This window comes from Pogoniulus pusillus, chromosome 15 (assembly GCF_015220805.1).
Source record: "Pogoniulus pusillus isolate bPogPus1 chromosome 15, bPogPus1.pri, whole genome shotgun sequence".
Taxonomy (NCBI): Eukaryota; Metazoa; Chordata; class Aves; order Piciformes; family Lybiidae; genus Pogoniulus; species Pogoniulus pusillus.
Window position 1 is genome coordinate 21,173,247 of NC_087278.1, and position 27,483 is coordinate 21,200,729.

Genomic DNA, 27,483 nt, shown 5'->3' on the forward strand with positions numbered 1-27,483 from the left:
ATTCTAGCTGGCTTCAAACTAGCACAAACTGTCAGAGCCTTAAAGTGAGCAACGCTCCATAACTGTGCTGCCTCTGAGGCCACCTTTAAAAATGCTTTGCTGAAAGTGTCTCACCACTGTTAAAAAATAGGGAAGGACACTGATGGAAAATGGCTTGTGAAAGAGCAATGTGCAGAGCTGGAAGAGAAACCTCAATCTGTTTCTGCCAAAATAGATCACAGAGCTCATCCACCCCACATCTACTTCCCCAGGACATCCAGGGGGTGCACTGAAGGCCTGCATCTTGGTGAGATGTGCTTCATTGGGTACTTTGTCTCTGCACACCTGATGCTTCAGCTCGCCTGCACTTGAGGAGAAATTAGTCTTGGTTAGTGTTAGTTTTTTATTTGATTGCCTTGTTGAAGTCTTCTGTGCTGTCCAGACAGATTCAAACTTTCTCTCTGCTGATTATTTAATTCAGAAATGTGTTTAGGACTTGTAATGAAGCTCTGCTGCTCTAAAATAAGCACCATTCATTTTCCTGAGGAGGCAAGTGTTGCCTTTTAGAGCAGATGTGGGCTTTTGTCCTGGCTCTGTCATTCAGCTGATTGGCTCACTAAGAAGTGCTCCTCCCCACATGTGTTTTGAAGATTTAGCACCTGGTAAACGTCTCTGTGCTCTGAACTTCTTTTTGCTGCAGCCTGTTCATTAGCAAATGTACTTGGTACAGATATCTAAGTCGTGCTGAATGAATGTTGCTGATTGCTGACTCTTGATTGCCATGCCAAGGGATTTCAGCAATGAAATGCCAATAAGCTTGGAGTAAATAAATAACCTTAGGTGTTTTTTTCTTCTTTAGAAGTACTCATCTTGTGTTGTTAGTCTGTGGACACCACAAGGCAGTGCCACAAATCCATAATGGATCATAGAATCTCATAGAATCAACCAGGTTGGAAGAGACCTCCAAGCTCATCCAGTCCAACCTAGCATCCAGCCCTAGCCAGTCAACCAGACCATGGCACTAAGTGCCTCATCCAGGCTTTTCTTGAACACCTCCAGGGATAAGTCCTTTGAAATAAGTCCTTGAAACAAGTCCTTTACTATGAGGGTGGTGGAACACTGGAACAGGTTGCCCAGGGAGGTGGTTGGGGCCCCTTCCCTGGAGACATTCAAGGTGAGGCTGGGCAGGGCCAGTTGAGGATGTCCCTGCTGATGACAGAGGGGGTTGGACTGGATGACTTTCAGAGGTCCTTTCCCACCCAGACCATTCTATGCTTCTGTTAACAACAGACTAAGCATTTGAGATTGTGCTCTTGCTGGCTTTATCTGTCTGCAGGAATGGGTATCTTAATAGCCTGGTCTCTAGAAATTCTTAATAGCCTGGTCGCTAGAAATTCAGGCACTTGAACTGTTCATCTCTTCCTCACCAACTTGTTCTTCATCATCCAGCTGAACTTTGTGTGTACCTGTAACTTGTAGCCTGTGTGGGTTGAGCTGCAGTTTTTGTGGAGGGTTGTCCTCTGCCTGTTTTCAGAAGAGCACATGGATCCTTACCAGAGACAGCATCACACAGGCTACCTTCTAATGAGCTTCATCATGACTTAGTGCCATGGTCTGGTTGATTGGCTAGGGCTGGGAGTTAGGTTGGACTGGATGAGCTTGGAGGTCTCTTCCAACCTGGCTGATTCTATGATACACCAGGGCAGGTTTAAGCTGGAGGAAGTTCTTCACAGGAAGTGTGATTGGCATTGGAATGGGCTGCCCAGGGAGGTGATGGAGTCACCATCCCTGCAGGTGTTCAAGCAAAGCCTGGATGAGGCACTTAGTGCCATGGTCTGGTTGATTGGACAGGGCTGAGTGATAGGTTGGACTGGATGAGCTTGGAGGTCTCTTCCACTGACACTGCTCAGAATAACCTCCCTTGTCCTACTGGCCACACTGTTCCTGATACATCAAATATGTTACCTGGCTGTGGATATTGAATGTGTGAAGCTGAAAGTGTAAGCAAGGCTGTTGCAGAAGCAGTGTGCACAGAAACCTGCACCATGGGAAGTCCTGGCCTGGGTGAAGCTGCTGGTGAGTCACTGCCAGTCCTAGCAGCTCTGAAGCACAGGAAGGTTATTGTACCCTGCCACTGCCTGCTGTCAGCAGTGAGTCATGGGTACTTCTGGTGCTAGGAAAATGAGGCAAACAGATTTGGAGGGTTAAGTTCTTGCTCAAAATAAATGCTCAAGCATTGCAGCGAGGCTATCAGATGCCTGCTGGGAAATTAATGCATGTTTAGTGCTTCATTGCCATCATGCTTTAAGTGATACTACTTTTTTAAACTGCTGCTAAAAGATTGGTTTCCAGGAATTTACTTTTCAGAAGAGAACTCTGGAAGAAATCTCCTCTTAGCAGCAACTTCAAACTATTGTATTTGCTTCAGAATAGGTTGTCATAAGGGTGTGCTGCCCACGTCTGTGTTACTGTGGTGCAACTTTTTTGGGATACATTAAAATATTTTGATGATCTGCATGACAATTCCCCTTTTGTGAAGAGGAAAAAAACTCCAAGGAGAGGTTGATCACCATAGAAAGGCTTGTAGAGAAGTGCAACATATTGCTAGATTAAATGATGTAGCCAAAAGAAGAGCAAACAAACTCTTGCACTGAAGACCTCTTTTTTATGAGAGGAAACTTGGAGGTGACACCAAGCTTGGTGGCTGTGTTGATGTGCTAGAGGGTAGGGAGGCTTTGCAACAGGACCTGGACAGGTGTGACCCATGGGCCAAGGTAACTGTGTGAAGTGTAACAAGGCCAAGTGCCAGGTCCTGAACCTGGGTCACAACAACCCCATGGGAAGCTACAGATCTGGGGATGTGTGGTTGGAAAGCTGCAACTCAGAGAGGGACCTGAGGGTTTTGGCTGACAGTTGGTTAAATATGAGCCAGCAGTGCCCAGGTGGCCAAGAAAGCCAATGGCATCCTGGCTGGGAGCAGAAACACTGTGGCCAGCAGGGACAGGAGGGGGTCATCCCCCTGGACTCAGCACTGGCAAGGCCACACTTCGAGTGTTGTGTTCAGCTCTGGGCTCCTCACTCCAGGAAGGGCATTGAGGGGTTGGAGCATGTCCAGAGAAGGGCAAGGAGGCTGGAGAAGGGCCTGGAGCACCTGGGCTATGAGGAGGGGCTGAGGGAGCTGGGGGTGTGCAGGCTGGAGAAGAGAAGGCTCAGGGCAGAGCTCAGTGCTGTCTACAGCTGCCTGAAGGGAGGTTGGAGCGAGGAGGGGGCAGCTTCTGCTGCTTGGTGGCAAGGGGCAGGAGCAGAGGAAATGGTTCCAAGCTGCAGCAGGGCAGGTTCAGGCTGGATGCTAGGAAATATTTTTTTCCCAGGGAGGGTTCTCATCCCTTGGAATGTTCTGCCCAGGGCAGTGCTGGAGTCCTCCATCCCTGGAGGTGTTTCAGCAGCCTGTGGAGCTGGCACTTAGGGACATAGCTTAGTGTTGACCCTGCAGTGCTGGGTCTAGAGTTGGACTGGATGAGCTCAGAGGTCTCTTACCAAGCACATGTCTTCTGTGGCTCTGCGAAAGGGACAGGAGGAGCAGCTTTCGAGTTGAGAACAAGTTGAAAGTGTTTGCAATGAGTAATGCTGCTCAATAAAGCAGAGGAACTGCTGGTGGTAGCTGTAGATAAGGGGGTGGGTGTTACAGAGGAGTCGCTTATGGAATTGTCTGTGCTGTAGTGAGGAGGTAGCTGTGGGCATGACATGGGCAAAAAGTATAATGCTCAGAAAATCAATACCAAATTCTCCAGGTCGCAGACTAGATGAATTGCTCTTGTTAAAGGACATAATCAAGATGAATTCACCTTACTGTTATTGCCTTCTGTAGATTTTCAAAGGTGTGATACAAGAGCAGTGAAGCCTAAAGAAGGACTTTAGACCAAGAGAGTGGAAATGGTTTCATGAGAGCTCTTAGTCATGCAGCATTTATTGATCTCAAACCTTTTCAGCGTTTCACCATTGATCCAGCCTGGCCAAATCTCTCTGTAGAGCCTTCTTACCCTGAAGCAGATTGTATGCAAACATCCTGAGAGTGCTTGTACAGACTATTGCTGAGGACACTGATCAGAACAAGCTGTAGTACTGAGCCCAGGGGAGCACCACTAGTCACAGGCCACCAACTCCGTCACCACCGTTCTTTGGGGGGCTGACCAGAGAGGAGAAGCCTTCATGGATCTTCAGGAATTTGGAGCACTTGATTCTGGTCCTGAGTTTGTGAACTGTCTGCTCACAATCTCCGTAGCAAGTTTTTCTCCAAATAGTGTTGCCAACGGAGTGCTGTAATGATGAGTTAAAGAGAGATTAATGTTAGGTGAAGTCTTGGAGAAATGCAAGGATTCCAAAATTCAGGATTGGGGGGTGGTTTCTTAGTAACATGCTCAGAGTTGCTGCCTTGAGTGGGTTTATCACAGTGAAGAAACAGCTAAACTGCAGTGCCTCCAGCTCTGGAGCCCTCAACAAAGGAGGGACATGGACATGATGGAGTGGGTCCAGAAGAGGCCACAAAAATGATCAGGGGGTTGGAGCAGCACTGCCACAAGGACAGGCTGAAGGAGCTGGAGGTGTTCAGCCTGGAGAAGAGAAGGCTTCAGGGAGACCTAACAGCAGCCTGACAGTGCCTGAAGGGGGCTACAAGAAGGCTGCAGAGAGACTGTTTGCAAAGGCCTGCAGGGACAGGACCAGGGCAATGGCTTCAGATTAGAGCAGAGCAGAATTAGGTTGGATGTTAGGAACAAGTTGTTTGCCATGAGCGTGCTGGAACACTGGAACAGGTTGCTTGGAGAGGTGGTTAGGGCCTATCCCTGGAGATATTGAAGGTGATGCTCAACAGGACTCTGGGCAACCTGATCTAGTTGAGGATGTCCCTGGTGAGTGCAAAGAGAGCTGGATGAGCTTTGGAGGTCCCTTCCAACCCAGCCCATTCTGTAATTTAACTTTTGGTCTGTTTTTGGAATAACATTTGCAAAACCTACAAGAAAATGGTGTGGATAAGGAGGGATTATTTCTTGAGGAGAGGGGGATTATTTCTCAGGAAAAGCACAGTAAGTTGTCCTGAAGTGTGTATTGAACTTTGCATGGAACTAGGTTTCACCACTGGCTCTTCAGCCTCATTCATTAGAAAGAGGGAGTCCCACAACATACCCAAGAGATGAGAATTTGGGGCTTCAGAAGCCACTGTTTTCTGTTTCCCTGAAATAAAACACACAACACTAGAGAGGTGAGCTTTCCAGATTTTCAGTGTTACATGCCATTTACATTAACCAATTCTAGTTGTAGATGAGCAGGGTCTTCTAAAACATGCAGTTCTGAGCTTAATAGCTGTGTCCAGCACTTCTGCAATGCTTTAGCTCTTGCCAGGGTTGGTGGATTGGTTCCTCAGACACAGAGAAGGGAACTCCTTTCTCCTTTCTGCCTTGACAGTTGCTCATGCAGATATATCAACAGATTAAGATGCTCCTCTGAATAATTTTCAAAGGCAGAACACTTGATTACAAGATAATCTGCATAAATGCACCCAAATTGGAACCAAAAGACTGTCTAGGACAGCATTTCTGTCCATTTTGTCTCTATTTTTGAAGCTCTTAAACGGTTATGTGTTTTCAGCCCAGTATATAAAGCAGCATGAGAGTTCAGGCATTGCTCTGCAAGGAGCCTGACAACTGAATCATACAGGCAACCAGCTTGGAAGAGACCTCCAAGCTCAGCCACTCCAACCTAGCACCCAGCCCTGGCCAGTCAACCAGACCATGGCACTAAGTGCCCCAGCCAGGCTTTACTTGAACACCTCCAGGGACAGTGACTCCACCACCTCCCTGGGCAGCCCATTCCAATGCCAATCACTCTCTCTGCCAACAACTTCCTCCTAACATCCAGCCTAGACCTGCCCTGCCACAACTTGAGACTGTGTCCCCTTCTTCTGTTGCTGCTTGCCTGGCATAAGAGCCCAACTCCACCTGGCTACAGCCTTTGCTCAGGTAGTTGTAGACAGCAGTGAGGTCTGCCCTGAGCCTGCTCTTCTGCAGGCTGCACACCCCCAGCTCCCTCAGCCTCTCCTCACAGGGTTTGTGCTCCAGGCCCCTCACCAGCTTCGTTGCCCTTCTCTGGACACCTTCCTGCACCCCAACATCTCTCTTGAATTGAGGAGCCCAGAACTGGACACAGCACTCAAGGTGTGGCCTGAGCAGTGCTGAGTCCAGGGGCAGAATAACCTCCCTTGTCCTGCTGGCCCCAGTGCTCCTGAGCCAGGCTGGGATGCATTGGCTCTCTTGGCCACCTGGGCACACTGCTGAATGAATGATGTACTGCTTGACTATGTAGTAACGATTCATGAGGACACAGTTCCTGAAAGGTTTTATTAAGAGCCAGAATTCACTCAGTGAAAGATTTACCTTAAATGATCTCGGCAGCATTGTCTGTACCAGCTGTGCCTCTTGATCCGTAGTTAAGGCAGGACTACTCTCTGCTAGATTTGTGCTTGTTGCAATGGACTCAGGTCTCCTCTGAGTTCCTCTGCCTGCTCCCTTGATGTGCACGGTTGGGCAGGAATGATATTAAAGCTTTTCACTGACAGAAGCTGTTCTAGCTGCCACCCCATTTTGGCTTGTCTGATTCACTTTCTGGTCAGATGCATTTCTGATGCATGCTACGAGCCCAGCTTACTGCACCTAATGGCATGAAAAGTGACAGAAGTTAGTGCTTGCCAGACAAGGGAGAGAGAAAAGGTAAGAAAATGCTCTTACTGCAATGCATGGAGCTGCATATTTGCCAGGACTCTTATTTCTTTAGCAGAATACAAACAAGTAATCAGAGCTCACATTTGCATGTAAATAAACCACGATGTTTAAGTAGTGTAATGCTAACCCACTTTGGACAGCCCAGTGGGAAATAGAGGCTAAAATCAGTATGGAAATGGTTGATTCCTATGAGAAATCCTAAACATTTGCCTTAATCCCAAAATGTCTGTTCCCAGGAAAGAGGAGGGAAGCTTTCAAGAATCCAGTTTCTTGGCTCCAGGACGCTTGCATACTGACACTGGAAACCTGTGAAATGTAGATGCTGGGAAGATTTGCATGAGAAAAAGCTTTGGAAGTGCAAACGCACAGCTCCTGGGACTAGCTGGTGTGACTTCAGAAATGGCATCCTGGCTGGCAGCAGAAACACTGTGGCCAGCAGGGACAGGAGGGGATCATCCCCCTGGGCTCAGCACTGGGGAGGCCACAGCTCGAGTGTTGTGTGCAGTTCTGGGCCACTCACTCCAGGAAGGACAGTGAAGGGCTGGAGCATGTCCACAGCAGGACAAGGAGGCTGGAGAAGGGCCTGGAGCCCCTGGGCTATGAGGAGAGGCTGAGGGAGCTGAGGGTGTTCAGGCTGGAGAAGAGGAGGCTGAGGGCAGAGCTCATTGCTCTCTACAGCTGCCTGAAGGGAGGTTGGAGCGAGGATGGGGCAGCCTCTGCTGCTTGGTGGCAAGGGACAGGAGCAGAGGAAATGGTTCCAAGCTGTGCCAGGACAGGTTCAGGCTGGATGCTAGGGAATATTTCTTCCCAGAGAGGGTTCTCATCCCTTGGAATGTTCTGCCCAGGGCAGTGCTGAAGTCTCCATCCCTGGAGGTGTTTCAGCAGCCTGTGGGGCTCTCACTTAGGGACATGGTTTAGTGTTGACCCTTCAGTGCTGGGTCTAGAGTTGGACTGGATGAGCTTGGAAGTCTCTTACCAACCAAATGTTTTCTGTGGTTCTGTGAAATAATTTTCTTTTGAGTTCTTTGCCTACTAAATCATTTCTAGTATGTGTCATGAAGTTCAGATTCCATTAGGAAGGCAGAGAGGTGTCAGAATGATATTCATAGTTCCAAACCTGATACAGTTAAGCTGATGTTTTACCAAAGTTTACTGAGTTTGCCTTTAACTGAATGAGAATATTTATTTGTATCACACAGCTCTGCACACACAGTTCATGAGAATACATTAGCTTTCTACTCTGCATCAGGTATTCTGTAGAAACTCTGCTTTATTCCTTGAAAATAGGAATAGCTTGCAGGATCACAGGATGGAAAGAGACCTCTGGAGATCTTCCAAGTCCAACCCCCCTGCTAGAGCAGGACCAGAGAATCTAGAGCAGGTTGCACAGGAACACACCCAGACAGGGCTGGAAAGGCTCCACAGAAGGAGACTCCACAACCTCTCTGGGCAGCCTGTGCCAGGGCTCTGGGACCCTTACAGTCAAGAAGTTCTTCCTCATGTTGAGCTGGAATTTCCTGTGCTGCGGTTTCCACCCCTTGCCCCTTGTCCTATGCCAGGGCACAGTGAGCAGAGGCTGTCCCTGTCCCTTCCTTCCTGACCCCCAGCGATTCATAGACATTGCTCAGATCCCCTCTCAGCCTTCTCCTCTCCAGTCTAAGCAGCCCCTGGGCTCTCAGCCTCTCCTCATCGGGCAGTGCTGCAGTCCCTGCAGCATCCCTGTAGATAAAATGTTTCAGGTGGATGTTTACCACCCAATAACCTGTGCACTGCCTTGCTTCTGGTTTACACACAGCCTTTTTTCTTTTGGGTGTACCTGAACACTTAGTGTTGAGGGGATTGAATTGCAGTTTGGGCTCTTCTGTGGCTATAGGTTTATGAGGTTAGAGACTTAGGTTGCTGATCTGCTTACTTTAGAAGTTTACCTTCATTCCTACTGGTTTGCTTGTGGTCTGTGGGAGTTGTTTTTTGAAGACAAGGGCGAAGGAATTAGGCTGCTGCACACTGCCCCCTTAAACCAAACGAGTCATTTTGTGTGAGTCTAGCTCAGCTGACAAATGTGTTACTGACAGCTTAAGCTCTTCACAGCACTTTTTTACCATCTTGCCCTTCTGCTGTCTCAGAGATACTGCAGTGCATGATTGTCCTTAATAGACTTTGGATTTCTTGAAATCTCACAAATGAAATGCTGTGAAAATCATAACTGTGCTTTGTATCTCAGCTAAACGTGAGAAAAAGCACTCATTCATTCCCACTTAAATAGGGGGTTTGAAGCCCCTGATCCATCTTACAGGGATGTGTGTAGCATTTCTGGAACTGGCAAGTGGTGTTTCGTCACAGCCCTGCTGGACACCTGACATTGGCCCTTTTTTCCTTTCCTTTGCGTGGGCTGCAGCTGAATGTCAGCAGGGACTCCCTCAGCCAGCCAGGTCTTTGCTCCTGCCCTGCATTCAGCAGAATCTACTTCCCTGAAACGCTGCCAGAGCATTAACTCTTTGAGAAAAGGAGAGATTGCTTTCCTGGAGAGACCAAGTCCTATCCCAGCATTTGAAATGTGATCTTTTCTAAGCAGAGTGTGGTTCATCCTCTCAAAATGTTTGAAATGCTTTGCTTTCGTTATAAAGAAAGTGAGGGGATGAGTCCAGCATCAGTAAGTTTGCAGATGACACCAAGCTAGGAGCAGGTGTGGATCTGTTAGAAGGTAGGAGAGCCCTGCAGAGGGACCTGAACAGGCTGGATAGGTGGGCAGAGGCCAACAGGATGACATTTAACAAGGCCAAGTGCAGGCTTCTGCACTTTGGCCACAACAACCCCAAGCAGCACAACAGGCTGGGGACTGAGTGGCTGAAAAGCAGCCAGGAAGAAAGGGACCTGGGGGTAGTGATAGATAGTAAGCTGAAGATGAGCCAGCAGTATGCCCAGGTGGCCAAGAGAGCCAATGGCATCCTGGCCTGGCTCAGGAACAGTGTGGCCAGTAGGACAAAGGAGGTTATTCTGCCCCTGGACTCAGCACTGCTCAGGCCATACCTTGAGTGCTGTGTCCAGTTCTGAGCTCCTCGATTCAAGAGAGATGTTGAGGTGCTGGAAGGTGTCCAGTTAGTGCCATGGTCTAGCTGACCATGCTGGGTGCTAGGTTGGACTGGATGATCTTGGAGATCTGTTCCAACCTGGTTGATTCTATGGCCCCTGTTTTCCCATCATTTTATTGCCCCATATTGTCTTGCCAAGGTGTAAAAGAACTGGTTTTAGATGGTTGGGTTTTGCAAACCATGGCACTGCTTCCTACCTTGTGATTCATTGCTGTGACACACTGTTGTATAACTGCATGCTGTGTTTTCTCCTGTTTATGGGAAAGAGTAGGCTCTGCTCTTCCTTTTGTGCTGATCTTACTGGATTTTTTTTTTCTTGGTGTTCCAAGAAATTAGTTTCATTGGTTAACCTACTTAGAATTTAAATCCAGAATATTAAAGAGAACTTAGCTACAGAAGTGTTCAGTGCCTAGGTACATTCCCTCTGTTGCAGAACTCAGAGTTCTAGTTGAGGCATTTAGACTCTGAATAAAGTTTAGGGTGAACTACAATCTGATTATTGTAGTACAGAGACAGCATCTGCACTGTGAATGGGTCAAGTCAGGCAACAAAACCCAAGTGGACAAAGGCATATTGGAACTTTAAACACCACAGCTTGGTGTGTCACACTGTCTTGTAAAGGCAGGTGTGGAAATCCTGCCTTTAAAACACATGCCAGAGCTTTATCTTTTCTTCCAAACTCATCTGGTGACAATGGCTGCCTCCTTCTAGTCTAAAAGGTGGGATTAGAGTGCAGGTCCTGGTTGTGAAGTGTGAAGAAAATTCCTTTTTCTGGCTATGTTAAAATGCATATCCCTTACTTCCTGCAACTCCCTGAGCAAAGGCTGTAGCCAGGTGGGGTTGGTCTCTTCTCCCAGTCAAGCAGCAACAGAAGAAGGGGACACAGTCTCAAGCTGTGCCAGGGCAGGTCTAGGCTGGATGTTAGGAGGAAGTTGTTGGCAGAGAGAGTGATTGGCATTGGAATGGGCTGCCCAGGGAGGTGGTGGAGTCACCATCCCTGAAGGTGTTGAAGCCAAGCCTGGATGAGGCACTTAGTGCCATGGTCTGGTTGATTGGCCAGGGCTGGGTGCTAGATTGGGATGGATGAGCTTGGAGGTCTCTTCCAACCTGCTTGATTCTATGATTCTTTTGGAATGGTAAGACAATAGATGTCAAAGTTACTTGGAAGCATTGCTGTTCAGATCTTTCTGTTCTTAGGTTTGCTACCAAAAAGAATAAGAAGCTGTGCTCTCTTCAGTATTTTCTCTCAGGCTTATGGGATCTTTCAAATTTTCATGCAAAATGGAAAGGATTAAACAGGGAGAAATGAAAAGAGCTGCCTGCAGCAAGGCTCCCACTCTTGCCAGTGCAGCAGTACCTGTGTTGTGTTACCCTTCCTGGATGATCTTGGAGGTCTCTTCCAAACTGGTTGATACTATGATTCTATGACTGCTTTCTGAACCAGGTGTAAAGAGCTCCTATACCGTTGCTGTAATCTTACTGAGGGTTGGATACCCATCTAATCAACCTGCTGAGGGGTGGGAAATGGGAGTTTGAGTCCTGCTGGGTGGAGGGAAAGATTGAATCCTGTTCTGCTACTTAAAGATGGAAATTTTGCAGTGCTGCATGAAAGCCAAACTGTCCCTGCACAGAGCCCGGGTAACAAATTTTGAAGTTGCTCCATGGAAGTAATAGAGGCAGAGGAACACCTGGTAAGAAGTTGTGTTTCCTCCTTGGCCTTTTAGGATTTATGTTTGTGGATGTGGACTTGCTGGAGCATGACCAGAGAAGGGCCATGAGGATGCTCAGAGGGCTGCAGCAGCTCTGCTGTGAGCACAGACTGAAAGAGTTGGGGCTGTGCAGGCTGGAGAAGAGGAAGCTCCCAGGTGACCTTCTTGTGGCCTGCCAGTGTCTGAAGGGGACCTACAAAAAAGCTGGGGAGGGACCTTTTAGGCTCTGAGGGAGTGAGAGGACTGGAAGGAATGGAGCAAAGCTGAAGGTGGGGAGCTTCAGCCTGGACGTGAGGAGGAAGTTGTTCAGCGTGAGAGTGGTGAGAGCCTGGAATGGGTTGCCCAGGGAGGTGGTTGAGGCTCCATGGCTGGAGGTGTTTAAGGCCAGGCTGGATGGGGCTGTGGGCAGCCTGCTCTAGGGTAGGGTGTCCCTGGCCATGGCAGGAGGCTGGAACTAGATGATCCTTGTGGTCCCTTCCAACCCTGACTGATTCTGTGATTCTAATTTCATTGAATCAAGCAGGTTGGAAGAGACCTCCAAGCTCATCCAGTCCAACCTATCCCCAGCCCTATCCAGTCAACTAGACCATGGCACTAAGTGCCTCGTCCAGGCTTTCAATGGGTCTGAGAAGTTTTTTGCCTATGTAACCTTAAATAATACTTCACAGCAGATGAAATCATAAAAAAGGAGTTTGGTTGTGGTGATTTAGTCCATTGATGTTTATAAATAACTGAAGTTTGATTCCAAGACAGCACTGAGTAGAGGAAGTAATTCATTTAGTAGATGATGTGGTTGATCAGAAGAAGCTTTTTTCCTTGCCTGGGAGAAAGGAAATGCTGAAGTGGCAGTATGTGGAGAGGCAGGTGGAAGCATGTAGGAATTGATTTGTTAGCTGGAGGAACACCACACAGCTGGGCTATGGATAAGTAGAGCCTCTGAAATACAAACAGAATTCACTCGTGGGGAATCATCAAGTTCTATCTAGTGAGGCTATAGGTGAAGTTTAATGACATTTAAGTACATTTTCTTGCTACTGCTTTTGTAGTCCTCCTGGCTTTATTTTAATGAGTGCAGGAAGTTTTCTCTTAAAGCTTGATCAACATAGATTAATTGAACAGATGCAGTAGTTTGGATTGTCTGCCTGCAGAGTCGTGATTGCTGTAAGGCTCGGAGCTTGTCTGACATTCTTACTTTGACTTTGGAGAAGTGACATTCAGTGAAGATTTAAATCTTCTAAGTTGCTTCTAAAACCATATTGGAAATCCATATTGATTCCCTTCAGATGTTTCTTTTATACTGCTGAATGTTGACAGGAATGCTGTACCTTCAGAACCCAGAAATTCATCATCCCCTTACCAAATATACCCATGCTATGTTATCACAGAGATGCTGTAGCCTGAAGCTAGTTTTAGATTAACTGAATTAGTAGCTTCCAAGTATTGTCTTACTGAAATAGCAGCAGCAAAGACACTTACAGCATCTTAAATCATAAAGTGATTTCAGTTTATGCTGGTACCATATAGTATGGTTCCATTTTTTTCTGTACCAGGTCTTTGACTGCACATTCCCACCCCTGCTTTGCACCAAGATCAGCACTGGAGTAGTCCCACCATAAAGTGGAGCAGAGATCTGGCTGGGAGGGCTTTTCCTTTATTGTTTTGATGGGGCTAGTTTTCAAGCAGGTGAAGCTTTGATCCAGGGATCAGTACCAGCCACATAAGGAAGCAGAGAGCGCTGGACTGTTCCTTTTAGTGGTGGTGTGGGCTTGGCTGAGCTGATTGTGAAGCAGCATCTTCTGTTTTGAAAAGCTTGCCTTAGGGCAGAACACAGAAGGAGGGGAAGTACTTGCTGTAAGGAACTGTGCTGCAAATGCTACCTTCTGTCGATTGGCTTTTCTTAGACTCTCAGAATGGAAGAGACCTCAGGAGGTCAGCTGGTCCAACGTGCTCAGGCAGGGTCACCTAGACCCAGTTGGCCAGGACCATTTGCAGACAGCTTTTGAGTCTACCCAAAGAATTGATCACATAATATTGTGATCAGTTTATTATTCTTAAATAATACTTAACCCCAAATCTTCTTACATCTCCTTTTTTTCACAAGTGTTTGAGTGAAATTAAGTACTTGGATTTTTGTCAGATTTGACACACTCTTCACATGATAAATCTTAAACAGTGTGTCACAGGATGACAGAATGATAGAGCTTGGAGGGGACCTCTGCAAATCATCTAGTCGAAATGCCCTGCTAGAGCAGGTTCACCTAGAGCAGGTTGCACAGGATGGTATCTAGGTGGGTTTTGAATGACTCCAGAGGTGAAGACTCCACCACCTCTCTGGGCAGCCTGTTCCAGTACTCTGTCACTCTCAATGTAAAGAAGTGCTTCCTCATGTTTAGATAGGACTTCTTATGTTCGAGTTTGTGCCCATTGCTTCTTGTCCTGTCACTGGGCACCACTTGGAGAAGGTTGGCCCCATCCTCCTGCACCCCCCTTTCAGGATTTATAAGCTTTGTTAAGAGCTCACTTCAGTCTGTTCTTCTCCAGGCTGAAAAGCTCCAAGTCTTTCAGTCTTTCCCCATGAGAGATATGCTCTAGTCCCCTAATCATCTTGATAGCCCTTTACTGAACCCTCTCAAACAGTTCCCTGTCCTTCTTGAATTGGGGAGCACTGTATTGAACACACTACTCAAGACAAGGCCTTGTCAGGGCTGAGTAGAGTGGGGGAAGACCCTCCTGTGTCAAGATTGTAACTAAGAGTACCTAACCAGCACTTCAGCCTTGGCAGACACTGGAAGTAGCCATCTTCTAGACACCAATTTTCATAATACAAAGGTAGACCCCAGGGATCAGCCCTCCTGGCATATTCCCAGTCAAATTCACTTGGTGTATTTCTCATCCTTAGCAATCACATTTTTATTCAGTGTGGTAATACTTCACCATTTTTAGCTTAATACTTTTGTCTTGCAGAGAGAAAATATCTAAGTGTGACGTGGGAGCTGTTTGGTATGCAAGCTGTGCTGCTATCCCCCTGTATTAACTCACTCTGTTCACAGTCATTGAGACAGGATTTATTGGCTTGCACAACCACAAATGACTGCTGATTATTTGATTTACTTCACATCCCTCTTACTAGGGTGGTAATTTGTGTTCTGCACTAAAATCTTCATGTATAAAACGGCGTGATGCCACCCTTGTCCTCAGTCAGCATCTATCCAATTATCTGTAGTTGTGACATGGTGAACTTTCTTCTTTAGGGCTGCTGGGAAATCTGTGCTCCGTGTGGTTTTAGTGCTGAAGTTCTCAGGAGCCTTTGTGGCTGATTACCTTTCATTAGATGGTAGGCAGGTTCAAACAGAATCATAGAATCATAAAATCAACCAGGTTAGAAGAGACCTCCAAGCTCAGCCAGTCCAACCTAGCACCCAGCCCTAGCCAGTCAACCAGACCATGGCACTAAGTGCCTCATCCAGGCTTTGCTTCAACACCTGTAGGGTCAGTGACTCCACCACCTCCCTGGGCAGCCCACTCCAATGCCAATCACTCTCTCTGACAACAACTTCCTCCTAACATCCAGCCTAGACCTCCCCTGGCACAACTTGAGACTGTGTGCCCTTGTTCTGTTGCTGCTTGCCTGGCAGAAGAGACCAACCCCACCTGGCTACAGCCTCCCTTCAATTAGTTGCAGACAGCAATGAGGTCTGCCCTGAGCCTCCTCTGCTGCAGGCTGCACACCCCCAGCTCCCTCAGCCTCTCCTCACAGGGCTGTGCTCCAGGCCCCTCACCAGCTTCATTGCCCCTCTCTGGACACCTTCCAGCACCTCAACATCTCACTTGAACTGAGAAGCCCAGAACTGGACACAGCACTCAAGGTGTGGCCTGAGCAGTGCTGAGCACAGGGGCAGAATAACCTCCCTTGTCCTGCTGGCCACACTGCTCCTGAGCCAGCCCAGGATGCCGTAGGCTCTCCTGGCCACCTGGGCACACTGCTGCCTCATCTTCAGCTACTATCTGCCAGCACCCCCAGGTCCCTTGCTTTCTGGCAGTCTGGTCTGTGTGGCTGTCTCTGCCTTTAGCTCTCTGATCTGCCTAACCTCTTTTCCCTCTAACCTCCTTGCTGTCTTTTTTTGGCATCTCACCTCAGATCTCCAGATTTATCACGTGAGATATACATGGGTTGATCTGGTCGGGAGCTGTCCTGGGGACTTTGATTGTTCCTGTGTTACTTCTCATTTGTATATAACTGCATATATTTGTGTATATCTGCTTGTACATTGTGTTAAGCTGTAAATACAGCTTCATTCTTAATTTCCAGCATCAGGAACAGTGTGGCCAGTAGGTCAAGGGAGGTTATTCTTCCCCTGTACTCAGCACTGGTCAGACCACACCTTGAGTACTGTGTCCAGTTCTGGGCCCCTCAATTCAAGAAGGATGTTGAGGTGCTGGAACATGTCCAGAGAAGGGCAACAAAGCTGGTGAGGTGCCTGGAGCACAAATCCTATGAGGAGAGGTTGAGGGAACTGGGCCTGTTTAGCCTGGAGAAGAGGAGGCTCAGGGGTGATCTTATTACTGTCTACAACTACCTGAAGGGGCATTGTAGCCAGGTGGGGGGTGGCCTCTTCTCCCAGGTAACCAGCAATAGAACAAGGGGACACAGTCTCAAGTTGTGCCAGGGGAAGTATAGGCTGGGTGTTAGGAAGAAGTTCTTCACAGAGAGAGTGATTGGCATTGGAATGGGCTGCCCAGGGAGGTGGTGGAGGCACCGTCCCTGGGGGTCTTCAAGAAAAGACTGGATGAGGCACTTAGTGCCATGGTCTGGTTGATTGGCTAGGGCTGGGTGCTAGGTTGGACTGGATGATCTTGGAGGTCTCTTCCAACCTGCTTGATTCTATGATTCTAAGTCTAGTCTGAGTGTTTTCCTAAGAGTGGAGGGAGAGGTAACACCCAAACCAGCACAGGGTAGAGAAGCAGCTGGAAAAAACTGCATTGTGCTCTCAGCTTACCCTACTGACATTTTCCCATTTGGAACAGTCACTCCAGCTTCTGGAAGTGGGAGAGGCACCCACGTGAGTGATTTCTAGTCATAAGCTACCTCTACCAGGCATATAAAGAAGGCCTTGAAATTTCTGTAGCTTTAATCTCCGTTTCACCTCAGTTCTGCTTTCAGAAACCACCGTTCCTCTGTCTGCATTTCAGTTTCTGGTTGTGCTTCCAGGTGACTGATGTGGCTTACGCTGTTCTCCGGCGGAGGGAATCTTCTGATTCTCTTTGTTTGTTCTTTTAGCACATGCAGATGACTATCCAGGCTCTCCAAGACGAGCTTCGGATCCAGCGCGACCTGAACCAGCTGTTCCAGCAGGACAGCAGCACTAGAACCAGCGAGCCCTTTGTGGCGGAGCTGACGGAGGAGAACTTCCAGCGGCTGCATGCGGAGCACGAGCGCCAGGCCAAGGAACTCTTCCTGCTACGTAAGACCTTAGAAGAGATGGAACTGCGCATTGAGACGCAGAAGCAGACCTTAAATGCGCGTGATGAGTCCATCAAAAAGCTGCTGGAGATGCTGCAGAGTAAAGGCCTGTCAGCAAAGGCCACCGAGGAAGATCACGAGCGGACAAGGCGGTTGGCTGAGGCAGAGATGCACGTGCACCACTTGGAGAGCCTGCTGGAACAGAAGGAGAAGGAAAACAACATGCTGAGAGAGGTAAGTGACCAAGCTTGGGGCTCATCTCCAATCTTAAGCTGTTCTCTGCTTCCTCTGCGTTTCACAGCTGTGAGGAAAGTCGCTTCCACCTTTCCTGTAAGCAGAGTTGAATTTCTGAGCTTCTGTCTTGGGTTCAAATGCAGGTTCCCAGAGACTCTTATAAATTTAATAGACCCAATGACAATTTATAGAATTTATAGAGTGCCCTCCCCTCTTCCCCCCCCTTTTCCCAAAAGACAGGGAGAGAGAGAGAGAGATAAGGACACCCAAATAAATCAATCTCACTCGATTTGGAAGTTAAAAAGGAAAAGTTTAACAATAACTTAGAAAAAAGGTATCGGAGGTAGGGGAGTTTACAAAGGATAAGGAAGGGAAAACAGCAAAATACAAACAGGGATGGATACAACCCGAGTAGTGTGATGGTGTCTCTGCCTCGTGGCTGCCACGTGGTGTGCTGGTATGCAGTATGAGTGTGTGTGTGTGTAGAGTGAGCGCAGGAAAAGAGGGTGAGGAGCAGGAAGTGCTCCTCTTTTATACCACAGGAAGTGGGGGGAGTGGGCTAACCATGACCTGGAGTGTGGCCCACCCCTGGGGAGGTGCCAAGACCCCTAGGGTCAGGTTCAGGGTTACTCCCTCAGGAGTGTTAACCCTATACAGCTTCTCGATTTTCTTTGTCTTCCTCGCTTGTGCTTTCTGAGGTTGTGTGCTTTTAGGCCCCACTTTCTCCAGAGTCTCCATAGAAGGGCCCTAGAGGTGAATTGTCACCCAGACTGTAAAATTCATTCTTCTGTTCTATTTTAGTTTGAGAGTAAGTAGCTACCTGTGTTTAGGAGAGAGCCGAGAGAAATCTGTGCAGGAGTAATGGATGATTGCTCTACGGTTTCCATGGAGACAGTCATCTTACTGTGAAGGGTATTTGATAAAACTATTAGCTGCCCTGGATGCACAGCCATAAAAAAAGATTACTTAAAGGGACCCTGCTGCACACATGGTAACCCATTTCCCCCTCCCCATCCCTCTGAAAACAAAAGAACCCAGCCATTGTTATAGCTGTGTTGTACCTTAGGAGCAGGGTGGTAGTCAACAGTTATCAACCTCAACTCATCACCATAGAATAGAAGCTACATGGAAGTGTTGCAGGCACATAAAGGAAAGAAATGAGTTGGTGTCATTAAATGTCTTAATATTGTTAACAGTATTGGTGTGGTCAAACCAACCTCCCAAAGTATCCCTGTGTTAACACAGTTCAGCATACTTTGTGTGCATGCATGGGGATGTGTGTCCCTGTGCCTGCTGATGGGAAGTGGCTCTGTAAAGATTGTTTGCTGACATCTGCAGATGGCTTGCATGCATTTATGGCTAGCCATGGATGTGTACTGGTTGGACTGGATGATCCTGGTGATGTTCTCCAATCATAGCAATTCACAGTAATGAGATGTTGTGCTGAAGGATTTGGTTTAGTCAGGGACTTGTCAGTGTGAAACTAATGATTGGACTCGATGGTTGGACATGGCACTTGGTGCCATGGTCTAGCCTTGAGCTCTGTGGTAAAGGGTTGGACTTGATGATCTGTGAGGTCTCTTCCAACCCTGATGATACTGTGATACTGTGATACTGTCTTGAAGGTCTTTTCCAATCTAAGAAATTCTGTGATCCTGTGTAGTGTGGGTGGGAATCCATTGACCTGCTTTGGGCCTTGTATGGCTGCTTTGGGATTCAGCATTTTGTAAAAGCCTGATATGTGCATGAGATTTAAGCCCCCTCTCTAAGGAATCAGGAAGCATGGTCTGGCACAGAAGTTTGGGAGATGAGTATTTGCAGCAAATAAATACTTCTGACCACCTCCTGTTAGGATCATGGAATGAGTCAGGGTTAGAAGGCACCACAAGGATCATCTAGTTCTATCCCCCCTGCCATGGGCAGGGACACCTTACCCTAGATCAGCCTGGCCACAGCCTCAGCCAGCCTGGCCCTGAACACTTCCAGGCATGGGGCCTCAACCAACTCCCTGGGCAACCCATTCCAGCCTCTCACCACTCTCATATTCCTGTGTTGTTCATGGTCCCACTGTACTCGTGTTCTAGCAAACATTTACATGGGAAGGCTAGAGCCCATTGCATTTCTGAGCCAGATTTAGGGCAGATTTATTTTTTTTAGAGCAGTAATCTCTTGAGTGTCTGGAGTGAAGATAATACAATTCCAGAGTTTCTACTCTACAGTTTTTTTCCTTTATTTAGCAGCCAGTGATAATTCTGTTCCAATTCTTGTGTCTATTTCAGGAAGAGCCCCAAAAGGCTTCCATTTGTTTCTGCTTTAAGTCCAGAAACACAAATGCAAAGCTGAGAGGAGCTGTGTGATTATTTTTTTAGGAATGCCACTACATTTGTTGCTACTACTGATGAGTAGATATAGAGAGAAAGCTTTTGTTTCATTCACACCTACCTGGGAATCATCACTCATTGAAATCCTAACCATTATGAGAAAGGACTTAGTGGAGAGGTTAGAGATGACTTACTGACTTTGAGAGTACAAATGTTGTTTATCTCACCACTGAAAATTAATTGCTCCTTGCTGCTTACCCACTTCTAATACATTGAGAAGGGTAAGACTGGTACACTCTTCCTTGTAGCTCAAGCAGTGTGGGATCCAGCCTTGAAGCTGAGCACCCTTGGAAACATGGTGCAGTGCACAGAGATGCCAGGTTATTTCCTTTGTGGAACTGAGTCACTTAAAGAAGGTTTTGTTACTACCTGTGTGTTGTTCTTGAGCTGTGAGCTAGACTGAGCTGACTGAAGTCAGGCTTGTCTGTGTAAAATTCAGGTCTCATGCCTGGGGCTCAGGGGGCTGGAGAAGATCAGGGGATGTTGCTGAAATGTAGCTGACTACTTGAGCACCAAGTTGATCTGCTCTGCAAGATGTGGTTCAGAGTTGGTATCACTGTTCCACACTTGGCGGTTGTCTCTGAGCAGAACCTCTCAAGGTCTGCATCACCTTCCTCAGCTAATCTATTCTATGTTTCTGTGTATTGCCATAGCTTGAGGTTATTTTAGCTCTTTTCTAGCCCAGATAATAACTATGGAATTTTTGAGCTGCCTTGAAGAAACCAATCTACTGCCTTGGTGATGCTATATCCAGCATTCCCAGTGTCTGGAAAGGCATGCTAAACTCTTCTTTAAATACTCAAAAGGATTTCCACATGCTTTAATCTTTATGTTCTAACACATTGGGAAGCTCAGAAATCTGTGAGAGCAGTTTTGACTACTTCAGCTGAAGCAAGTTCTGAGATGTCAGAATCCAGTGGTGCTGTTTCCTGACTTAATAAATCATAGAATCAGCCAGGTTGGAAGAGACCTCTAAGCTCAGCCAGTCCAACCTAGCACCCAGCCCTGCCTAATCAACCAGACCATGGCACTAAGTGCCTCATCCAGGCTTTGCTTCAACACCTGTAGGGTCAGTGACTCCACCACCTCCCTGGGAAGCCCATTCCAATGCCAATCACTCTCTCTGCCAACAACTTCCTCCTAACATCCAGCCTAGATCTCCCCTGCCACAACTTGAGACTGTGTCCCCTTGTTCTGTTGCTGCTTGCCTGGCAGAAGAGCCCAACCCCACCTGGCTACAACCTCCCTTCAGGTAGCTGCAGACAGCAATGAGGTCTGCCCTGAGCCTCCTCTTCTGCAGGCTGCACACCCCCAGCTCCCTCAGCCTCTCCTCAAAGGACTGTGCTCCAGGCTCCTCACCCTTTCCTCCTGGCTGCTTTCCAGCCACTCAGTCCCCAGCCTGTAGTGCTGCTTGGGGTTCTTATGGCCAAGTGCAGAACCCTGCACTTGGCCTTATTAAATCTCATCCCATTGGCCTCTGCCCACTTATCCAGCCTGTCCAGGTCCCTCTGCAGGGTCCAGCCACTCCGCAGCTGAGTCCAGCGTGGGCTTTGACACGAGTCAGTACATGTGTAGAAATGGCACCACAAGCCAGGAAGTGCGAGAGGGAGTTAGTTTTGTGCTGCCTTCTTCCCCCATTCAAACCCCATTCTAGGGTTGGAGCTGGAGGAAGGAGGGATTAGGAGTGCCCCACACCAATGACTTACTGAGTACATGAACACAGATGTTGATCTGGATGCCCTTACTTGAGCAGATGACATTGTGGCTGCATCACATTCCTCCACCCTTGAAAACAAGTCTGAGCTTTCTTGCTTCTAAAAAGACAAGTGCTATTTTGGATACCCCTTCTTAAGCCCTAGTGAAAATAATTCCTATTACTGTTGGCATTATAGAGTTAACTTTCAGAAACCAGATTATTCCCATGCCATCAAGGAATATTTGATGAAATCCAGCAGCTGGCCTACAGCTTCCAGAATAGCTCCCAAGCTGCAGAAACTGCCACCTCATTGTTCCAGACTCACCTGTTGAAAGATGATCAGTATGGCTGTGACAGAATGTCACACAAAGATAGTGAAGCTTGCTGGCTCTTTTTGACAACCTCCTTGCTCCCACCCTGCCCCAAAATTCTAGGTGCATGGTTTTCTTCAGCTACACAAGGTAATAGATACACCCAGTGTCAGTGCAACCTTTGGTAGAATATGATGAGTCCAGAGGAGGGCCACAAAGATGATCAGGGGGTTGGAGCAGCTCTGCTACAAGCACAGGCTGAGGGAGCTGGAGGTGTTCAGCCTGGAGAAGAGAAGGCTCCAGGGAGACCTAACAGCAGCCTGTTAGGGTTGAAAGGACCTCTGGAGACCACCTGGGCCAACTCCATTGCTAATGCCTAGATTGAGTTGCACAGGAATGCATCCAGGCTGGTTTTGAAACTGTCCAGAGAAGGAGACTCCACAGGCTCTCTGGGCAGCCTGCCCCAGTGCCCTGTCACCCTCACAGGGAAGAAGTTTCTCCTTAAGTGAAACCTCCTGTGTTCTGGTTTGTACCTGTTGCCCTTTGCCCAGTATCATTGGCCACTGCTGAGAAGAGCCCAGCCTCAGCCTCACAACCTTCACTCTTTAGATATTGGTATGCATTTATAGGTCTTCTCCAGACTAAAGAGCCCCAGAGGTCTCTCAGCCTCCTCCAGTACATGGTGGTGGTTAGCAGGAGCAGGGAGGTCATTCTGCCCCTGTACTCTGCACTGGTTAGACCACACCTTGAGGACTGTGTTCAGTTCTGGGCCCCCCAGTTTAGGAGGGACATTGAGATGCTTGAGCGTGTCCAGAGAAGGGCGACGAGGCTGGGGAGAGGCCTTGAGCACAGCCCTACGAGGAGAGGCTGAGGGAGCTGGGATTGGTTAGCCTGGAGAAGAGGAGGCTCAGGGGTGACCTTATTGCTGTCTACAGCTACCTGAGGGGTGGTTGTGGCCAGGAGGAGGTTGCTCTCTTCTCTCAGGTGGCCAGCACCAGAACAAGAGGACACAGCCTCAGGCTGTGCCAGGGGAGATTTAGGCTGGAGGTGAGGAGAAAGTTCTTCCCTGAGAGAGTCATTGGACACTGGAATGGGCTGCCCGGGGAGGTGGTGGAGTCGCCGTCCCTGGAGCTGTTCAAGGCAGGACTGGACGTGGCACTTGGTGCCATGGTCTGGCCTTGAGCTCTGTGGTAAAGGGTTGGACTTGATGATCTGTGAGGTCTCTTCCAACCTTGGTGATACTGTGATACTGTGACACTGTGAACAGCACTCCCTTCATTCTAGCAAGTACCACTGAATTTCTGTGAGCACTTTCTGCTGTGTCTCCACGCAGGGTAGATGTTTTCAGAGCAGTGATCAGATGCCCCAGGCTACGACATTCATATCCTTGACTGAGCTTTAGATTATTGAACTTGATACTGCGCTGGTCAGAGAGCAGCTGCAAGGAGCACAGCAAGCCATACCGTGTGGATGTACCATTGCACTGCAGCCCTGCTGAACAATGCCCAGTGAAGAGAAAGGGTTTTTACCTTATCTGAGCAGACTGTAATTAAGTGTGACAAGTTTTACAAAGCAGCTTTTTTTCCATGCATGTGTTAAAATTCTTACCCTTTTCTGCTCCAGGCTCAGAGAAGGATTTAGAGGTTTTAATTGGAGGGAGCAATTAGAGTTACCTCAAAAACACTTTTGTCCAGTTCCAAGATTCTGTAACACAAAGAAGACACACTTGTAGAGAGAAGTTTTTTGCTTTCCTGTAATAGATAGATTGATTCAATAACTGAACTCTTGCTACCAGCTTGCTAGAGGACATCCTTCTCATGAGTTAAAGCAGTTTTGTTTCTGCTTTTTCTGCTGCTCCTTTTGACCTTTCAGAAATGGGTAGCAGGAAAAACATGATTTAAATCAAGATAATTTAACTATTTCTGTCCCTAGTAGAATCCCTTGGCTTATCTAAAAGTAGTTTTAAAACTCATAGAGTTCTTGTAGAACCAAGTTTGGAAAGTGGGGCTCTTGCACCTTGAGAGCATGCATCATGTTTTCTTTATACAGAGTCACACCATCACAGAAACATCCAGGTTGCCACTGGTTAAACTGAGAAAGAAATATGGTATGTGTTTTTAATAGTGGTTATAAATGACAGTGAATAACATGCATGGGGCACAAAACTTTTTATACCTTTAAAAAAAAAGGAATCATTGACCTCATAAAAACATGAAAATGAGGCCAGAACAATCCTCACTATCAATACAGGCTGTCTGTCCCTGGAGATGTTCAAGCAAAACCTGGATGGGGCACTTAGTGGCATGGTCTGGTTGACTGGACAGGGCTGGGTGCTAGGTTGGACTGGCTGAGCTTGGAGGTCTCTTCCAACCTGGTTGATTCTGTGGTTCTATGATAGGAAGCAGTCCTGCAGGAAAAAAAAGACTTGGAGATGCTGATGAAGGAGAAACTGGACATGAACAGATAGTGTGAGCTTGCAGCATGGATGGCCAGTGGCCTCCTGGGCTGCATCAAAAGCAGCATTGCCAGAGATGGAGAGAGGGGATCTGCCACTCTGGTGAGACTTACCTGGAGTACTGTGTCCAGCTCTGGGTCTCTCAACATAGGAAGGACATGGACCTGATGGAGCAGGTCCAGAGGAGAGGCATGAAAATGATCAGGGGCTTGGAGCAGCTCTGCTAGGAGGACAGGCTGAGGGAGCTGGGGGTATTCAGCCTGAAGAGAAGGCTCCAGGGAGACCTAACAATGCCTTTCCAGTACCTCTGTGGAACCTACAAGTAGACTGCAGAGAGACTGTTTGCAAAGGCCTGCAGGGACAGCACAAGGGCAGTGGCTTCAGACTGGAGCAGAGCAGATTGAGATTGGATGTCAGGAACAAGTTCTGCACCGTAAGGGTGCTGGAACACTGGAACAGGTTGCTTGAGGAGGTGGTTGGGGCTCCATCCCTGGAGATGTTGAAGGTGAGGCTGGACAGAGTTTTGGGCAACCTGATCTAGTTGAGGATGTCTCAGCTGAGTGCAGAGGGGATTGGACTGGATAAGATCTGGAGGTCCCTTCCAACCCAGCCCATTCTGTGATTCTATGATGAAATACATATAAAAGCTGTTCCATTATGGAACAGTTATGTGTGGAAGTTCTGTCTGTGTGGGGGCAGAACAAAGGAGTAGTGCTTTATTACTTTATCTGAATGCTAAGGGATGCAAGGGATGGAGGATTAACTTTGACTTTTTCTGATCCTGACAGGCCTGCATGGCCCTATGCCTTTAATTATTGTGCAAAGTCTTGTTTTGAAGATAAGAATTCCCATTCACCTGTATAGTGTATGTCCCCTCTAGAACCTGGGTACATCAGAGAGATGACTGTTTCTCCATTCTGGCTCTGAAAGATAAGTGTGTGAGCTATACTGCACAATTAAAGCTACCTAGGCACAGCCTTCCTTCAGCAGCCACAGTCATAGCTGTGTTCTAGGGAGGTTTCACCTGCCTGGGCTCCTGTTTTCAGACCCTTTAGAACCATAGGCAAGCTGCTGGAATCCTCACTATGCAATCAAGAGGTGGGAGGTGTTGTTTTTCGGCAGGTTATGTCATCCAAATCACAGTGGAATTACTTAAGATGATAGAAGTAGGACATTTGCTTTAGGGAAGTGCAAAGCATCACTGCAGACAGTAAGAGAGGTTCAGGCATTTCTGAAGCCAAAGCATCACTGCAGACAGGAAGAGAGGTTCAGGCATTTCTGAAGCCAAAGCATCACTGCAGATAGGAAGAGAGGTTCAGGCATTTCTGAAGCCAAACAATCACTGCAGATAGGAAGAGAGGTTCAGGCATTTCTGAAGCCAAAGCATCACTGCAGACAGGAAGAGAGGTTCAGGCATTTCTGAAGCCAAAGCATCACTGCAGATAGGAAGAGAGGTTCAGGCGTTTCTGAAGCCAAAGCATCACTGCAGACAGGAAGAGAGGTTCAGGCATTTCTGAAGCCAAACAATCACTGCAGATAGGAAGAGAGGTTCAGGCATTTCTGAAGCCAAAGCATCACTGCAGACAGGAAGAGAGGTTCAGGCATTTCTGAAGCCAAAGCATCACTGCAGATAGGAAGAGAGGTTCAGGCATTTCTGAAGCCAAAGCATCACTGCAGACAGGAAGAGAGGTTCAGGCATTTCTGAAGCCAAAGCATCACTGCAGACAGGAAGAGAGGTTCAGGCATTTCTGAAGCCAAACAATCACTGCAGACAGGAAGAGAGGTTCAGGCGTTTCTGAAGCCAAAGCATCACTGCAGACAGGAAGAGAGGTTCAGGCGTTTCTGAAGCCAAAGCATCACTGCAGACAGGAAGAGAGGTTCAGGCATTTCTGAAGCAAAAGCTTAGAATTTTCAATTTGGGAATTGTAGAATCACAGAATCAACCAGGTTGGAAGAGACCTCCAGGATCATCCAGTCCAACCCAGCACCCAGCCCTATCCAGTCAACCAGACCATGGCACTAAGTGCCTCAGCCAGGCTTTGCTTGAACATCTCCAGGGATGGTGACTCCACCACCTCCCTGGGCAGCCAAAGAGTGCTCTTCACTCCAGGCCTACTTATTAATGACCTCATTCATGTTTATCAATATGTGCAGGGTGAGTGTCAAGAGCATGGGGCCAGGCTCTGTTGGGTGATGCCTGATGGCAGGACAAGAGGCTTAGAAAGTTTCATGGAAACATGAAGAGGAATTTTTTCACTATGAAGGTGACAGAACACTGGAAGAGGCTGCCCAGGGTGGTTGTGGAGTCTCCCTCTCTGGAGATATTCCAGACCTGCTTGGATGCATTCTTATGTGATCTGGTATAGGTGATCCTGCTCTGGCATGGGGGGCAGAGTGGAGGAGCTTTTGACGTCCCTTTCAGCCCCTGTGATTCTGTGATACTCTTCCAAAGCAGTGAAGTATCTGGATGCTTTTCCAGCCAATGCCGTTTGATGAGTGTGCAAATGGAGCCCACTCTGCAAACATCAGATGTGGACATTTTCTAGGAGGAAGCCACTCCTATCACTTGAGTTTTGCAAAAGCATCCTTTGAAAATGTCTCAAGGCTTCAGTCTACCTGGAGGCACACATGCTAAGATGTTGGAAAGGTGTCTGTGCATTGTGCTGGTGACAAGGCAGAAGCTCCCTGTATCCAGAGCTTGTGAGAAGGACTGGCAGACTCAGTATCTTGGCATTTTTGTCTTGAATAAACACACTAGAGCTGGCTAAGATGGAAACAAGGGAAAACATACCACAGCTACCTTAAGGAAGGCTGCTGAAATAAACCTCTGTGGAGGAAGACCAAGGGCCCCGAGGCAGAGTCGGGTTTCTTATGACAGGTACTGCTAAAGAGCACTGAGAAATGGGTGGAGGATGTTGGATCTGCACCCCATTTTATCTCTAACTGCTTAAGCTGGTCTTCAGCATTAGAAGCTCATCTTAGTTTATTCTTGTTAAGGCATGTGTAGCACCAGGATTTTTGTCTCTCATCAATAGTAAGATAAGCTGTGAGGTTCTTAGGAGCAGAGCATGTGGCAGACTGTCCTATGCTTAGCTGAAATGACATTTTTTAACTCAACCTCATGCTGAGCTTCTGCCTTACTATTATGTATGGCAGCACAACCAAATGAATCTCTCCATTACCTCTAAGGAGGTGGTAGCTTGAGCAGTAAGTAGTGGGGACTGACTGGAAAAGTAGTTTCATTGATGTGTCTCAGTAAATATGCTGAGAACAGAGCAGGAGGTAAAAGTGATGTACTGATTTTGATCCACTTTATGTTGATGACATCATATATGCTGATAGCTTCTCTTCTTCTGAGGGTGGGGGCAGGAAGCAGCAGGAAAAGGTGCAGACTG

General features: G+C 47.6%; 1 protein-coding gene across 16 annotated transcripts in view; it reads left to right on the top strand.

Moving 5' to 3' along the window:
• The window catches only part of ERC1 (ELKS/RAB6-interacting/CAST family member 1), a 317,339-nt gene that overhangs the window by 44,004 nt on the left and 245,852 nt on the right, over window positions 1–27,483 (top strand). For all 16 annotated transcript variants that reach the window (XR_010305042.1, XM_064155686.1, XM_064155694.1 and 13 more), the window contains exon 3: window positions 16,829–17,245. Coding sequence is in view for 15 of the 16 variants with exons in the window: in XM_064155686.1 (XP_064011756.1) it covers window positions 16,829–17,245 (417 nt within the window). In the remaining variant the exon portion in view is untranslated. The remainder of the gene's footprint in view (window positions 1–16,828; window positions 17,246–27,483) is intronic.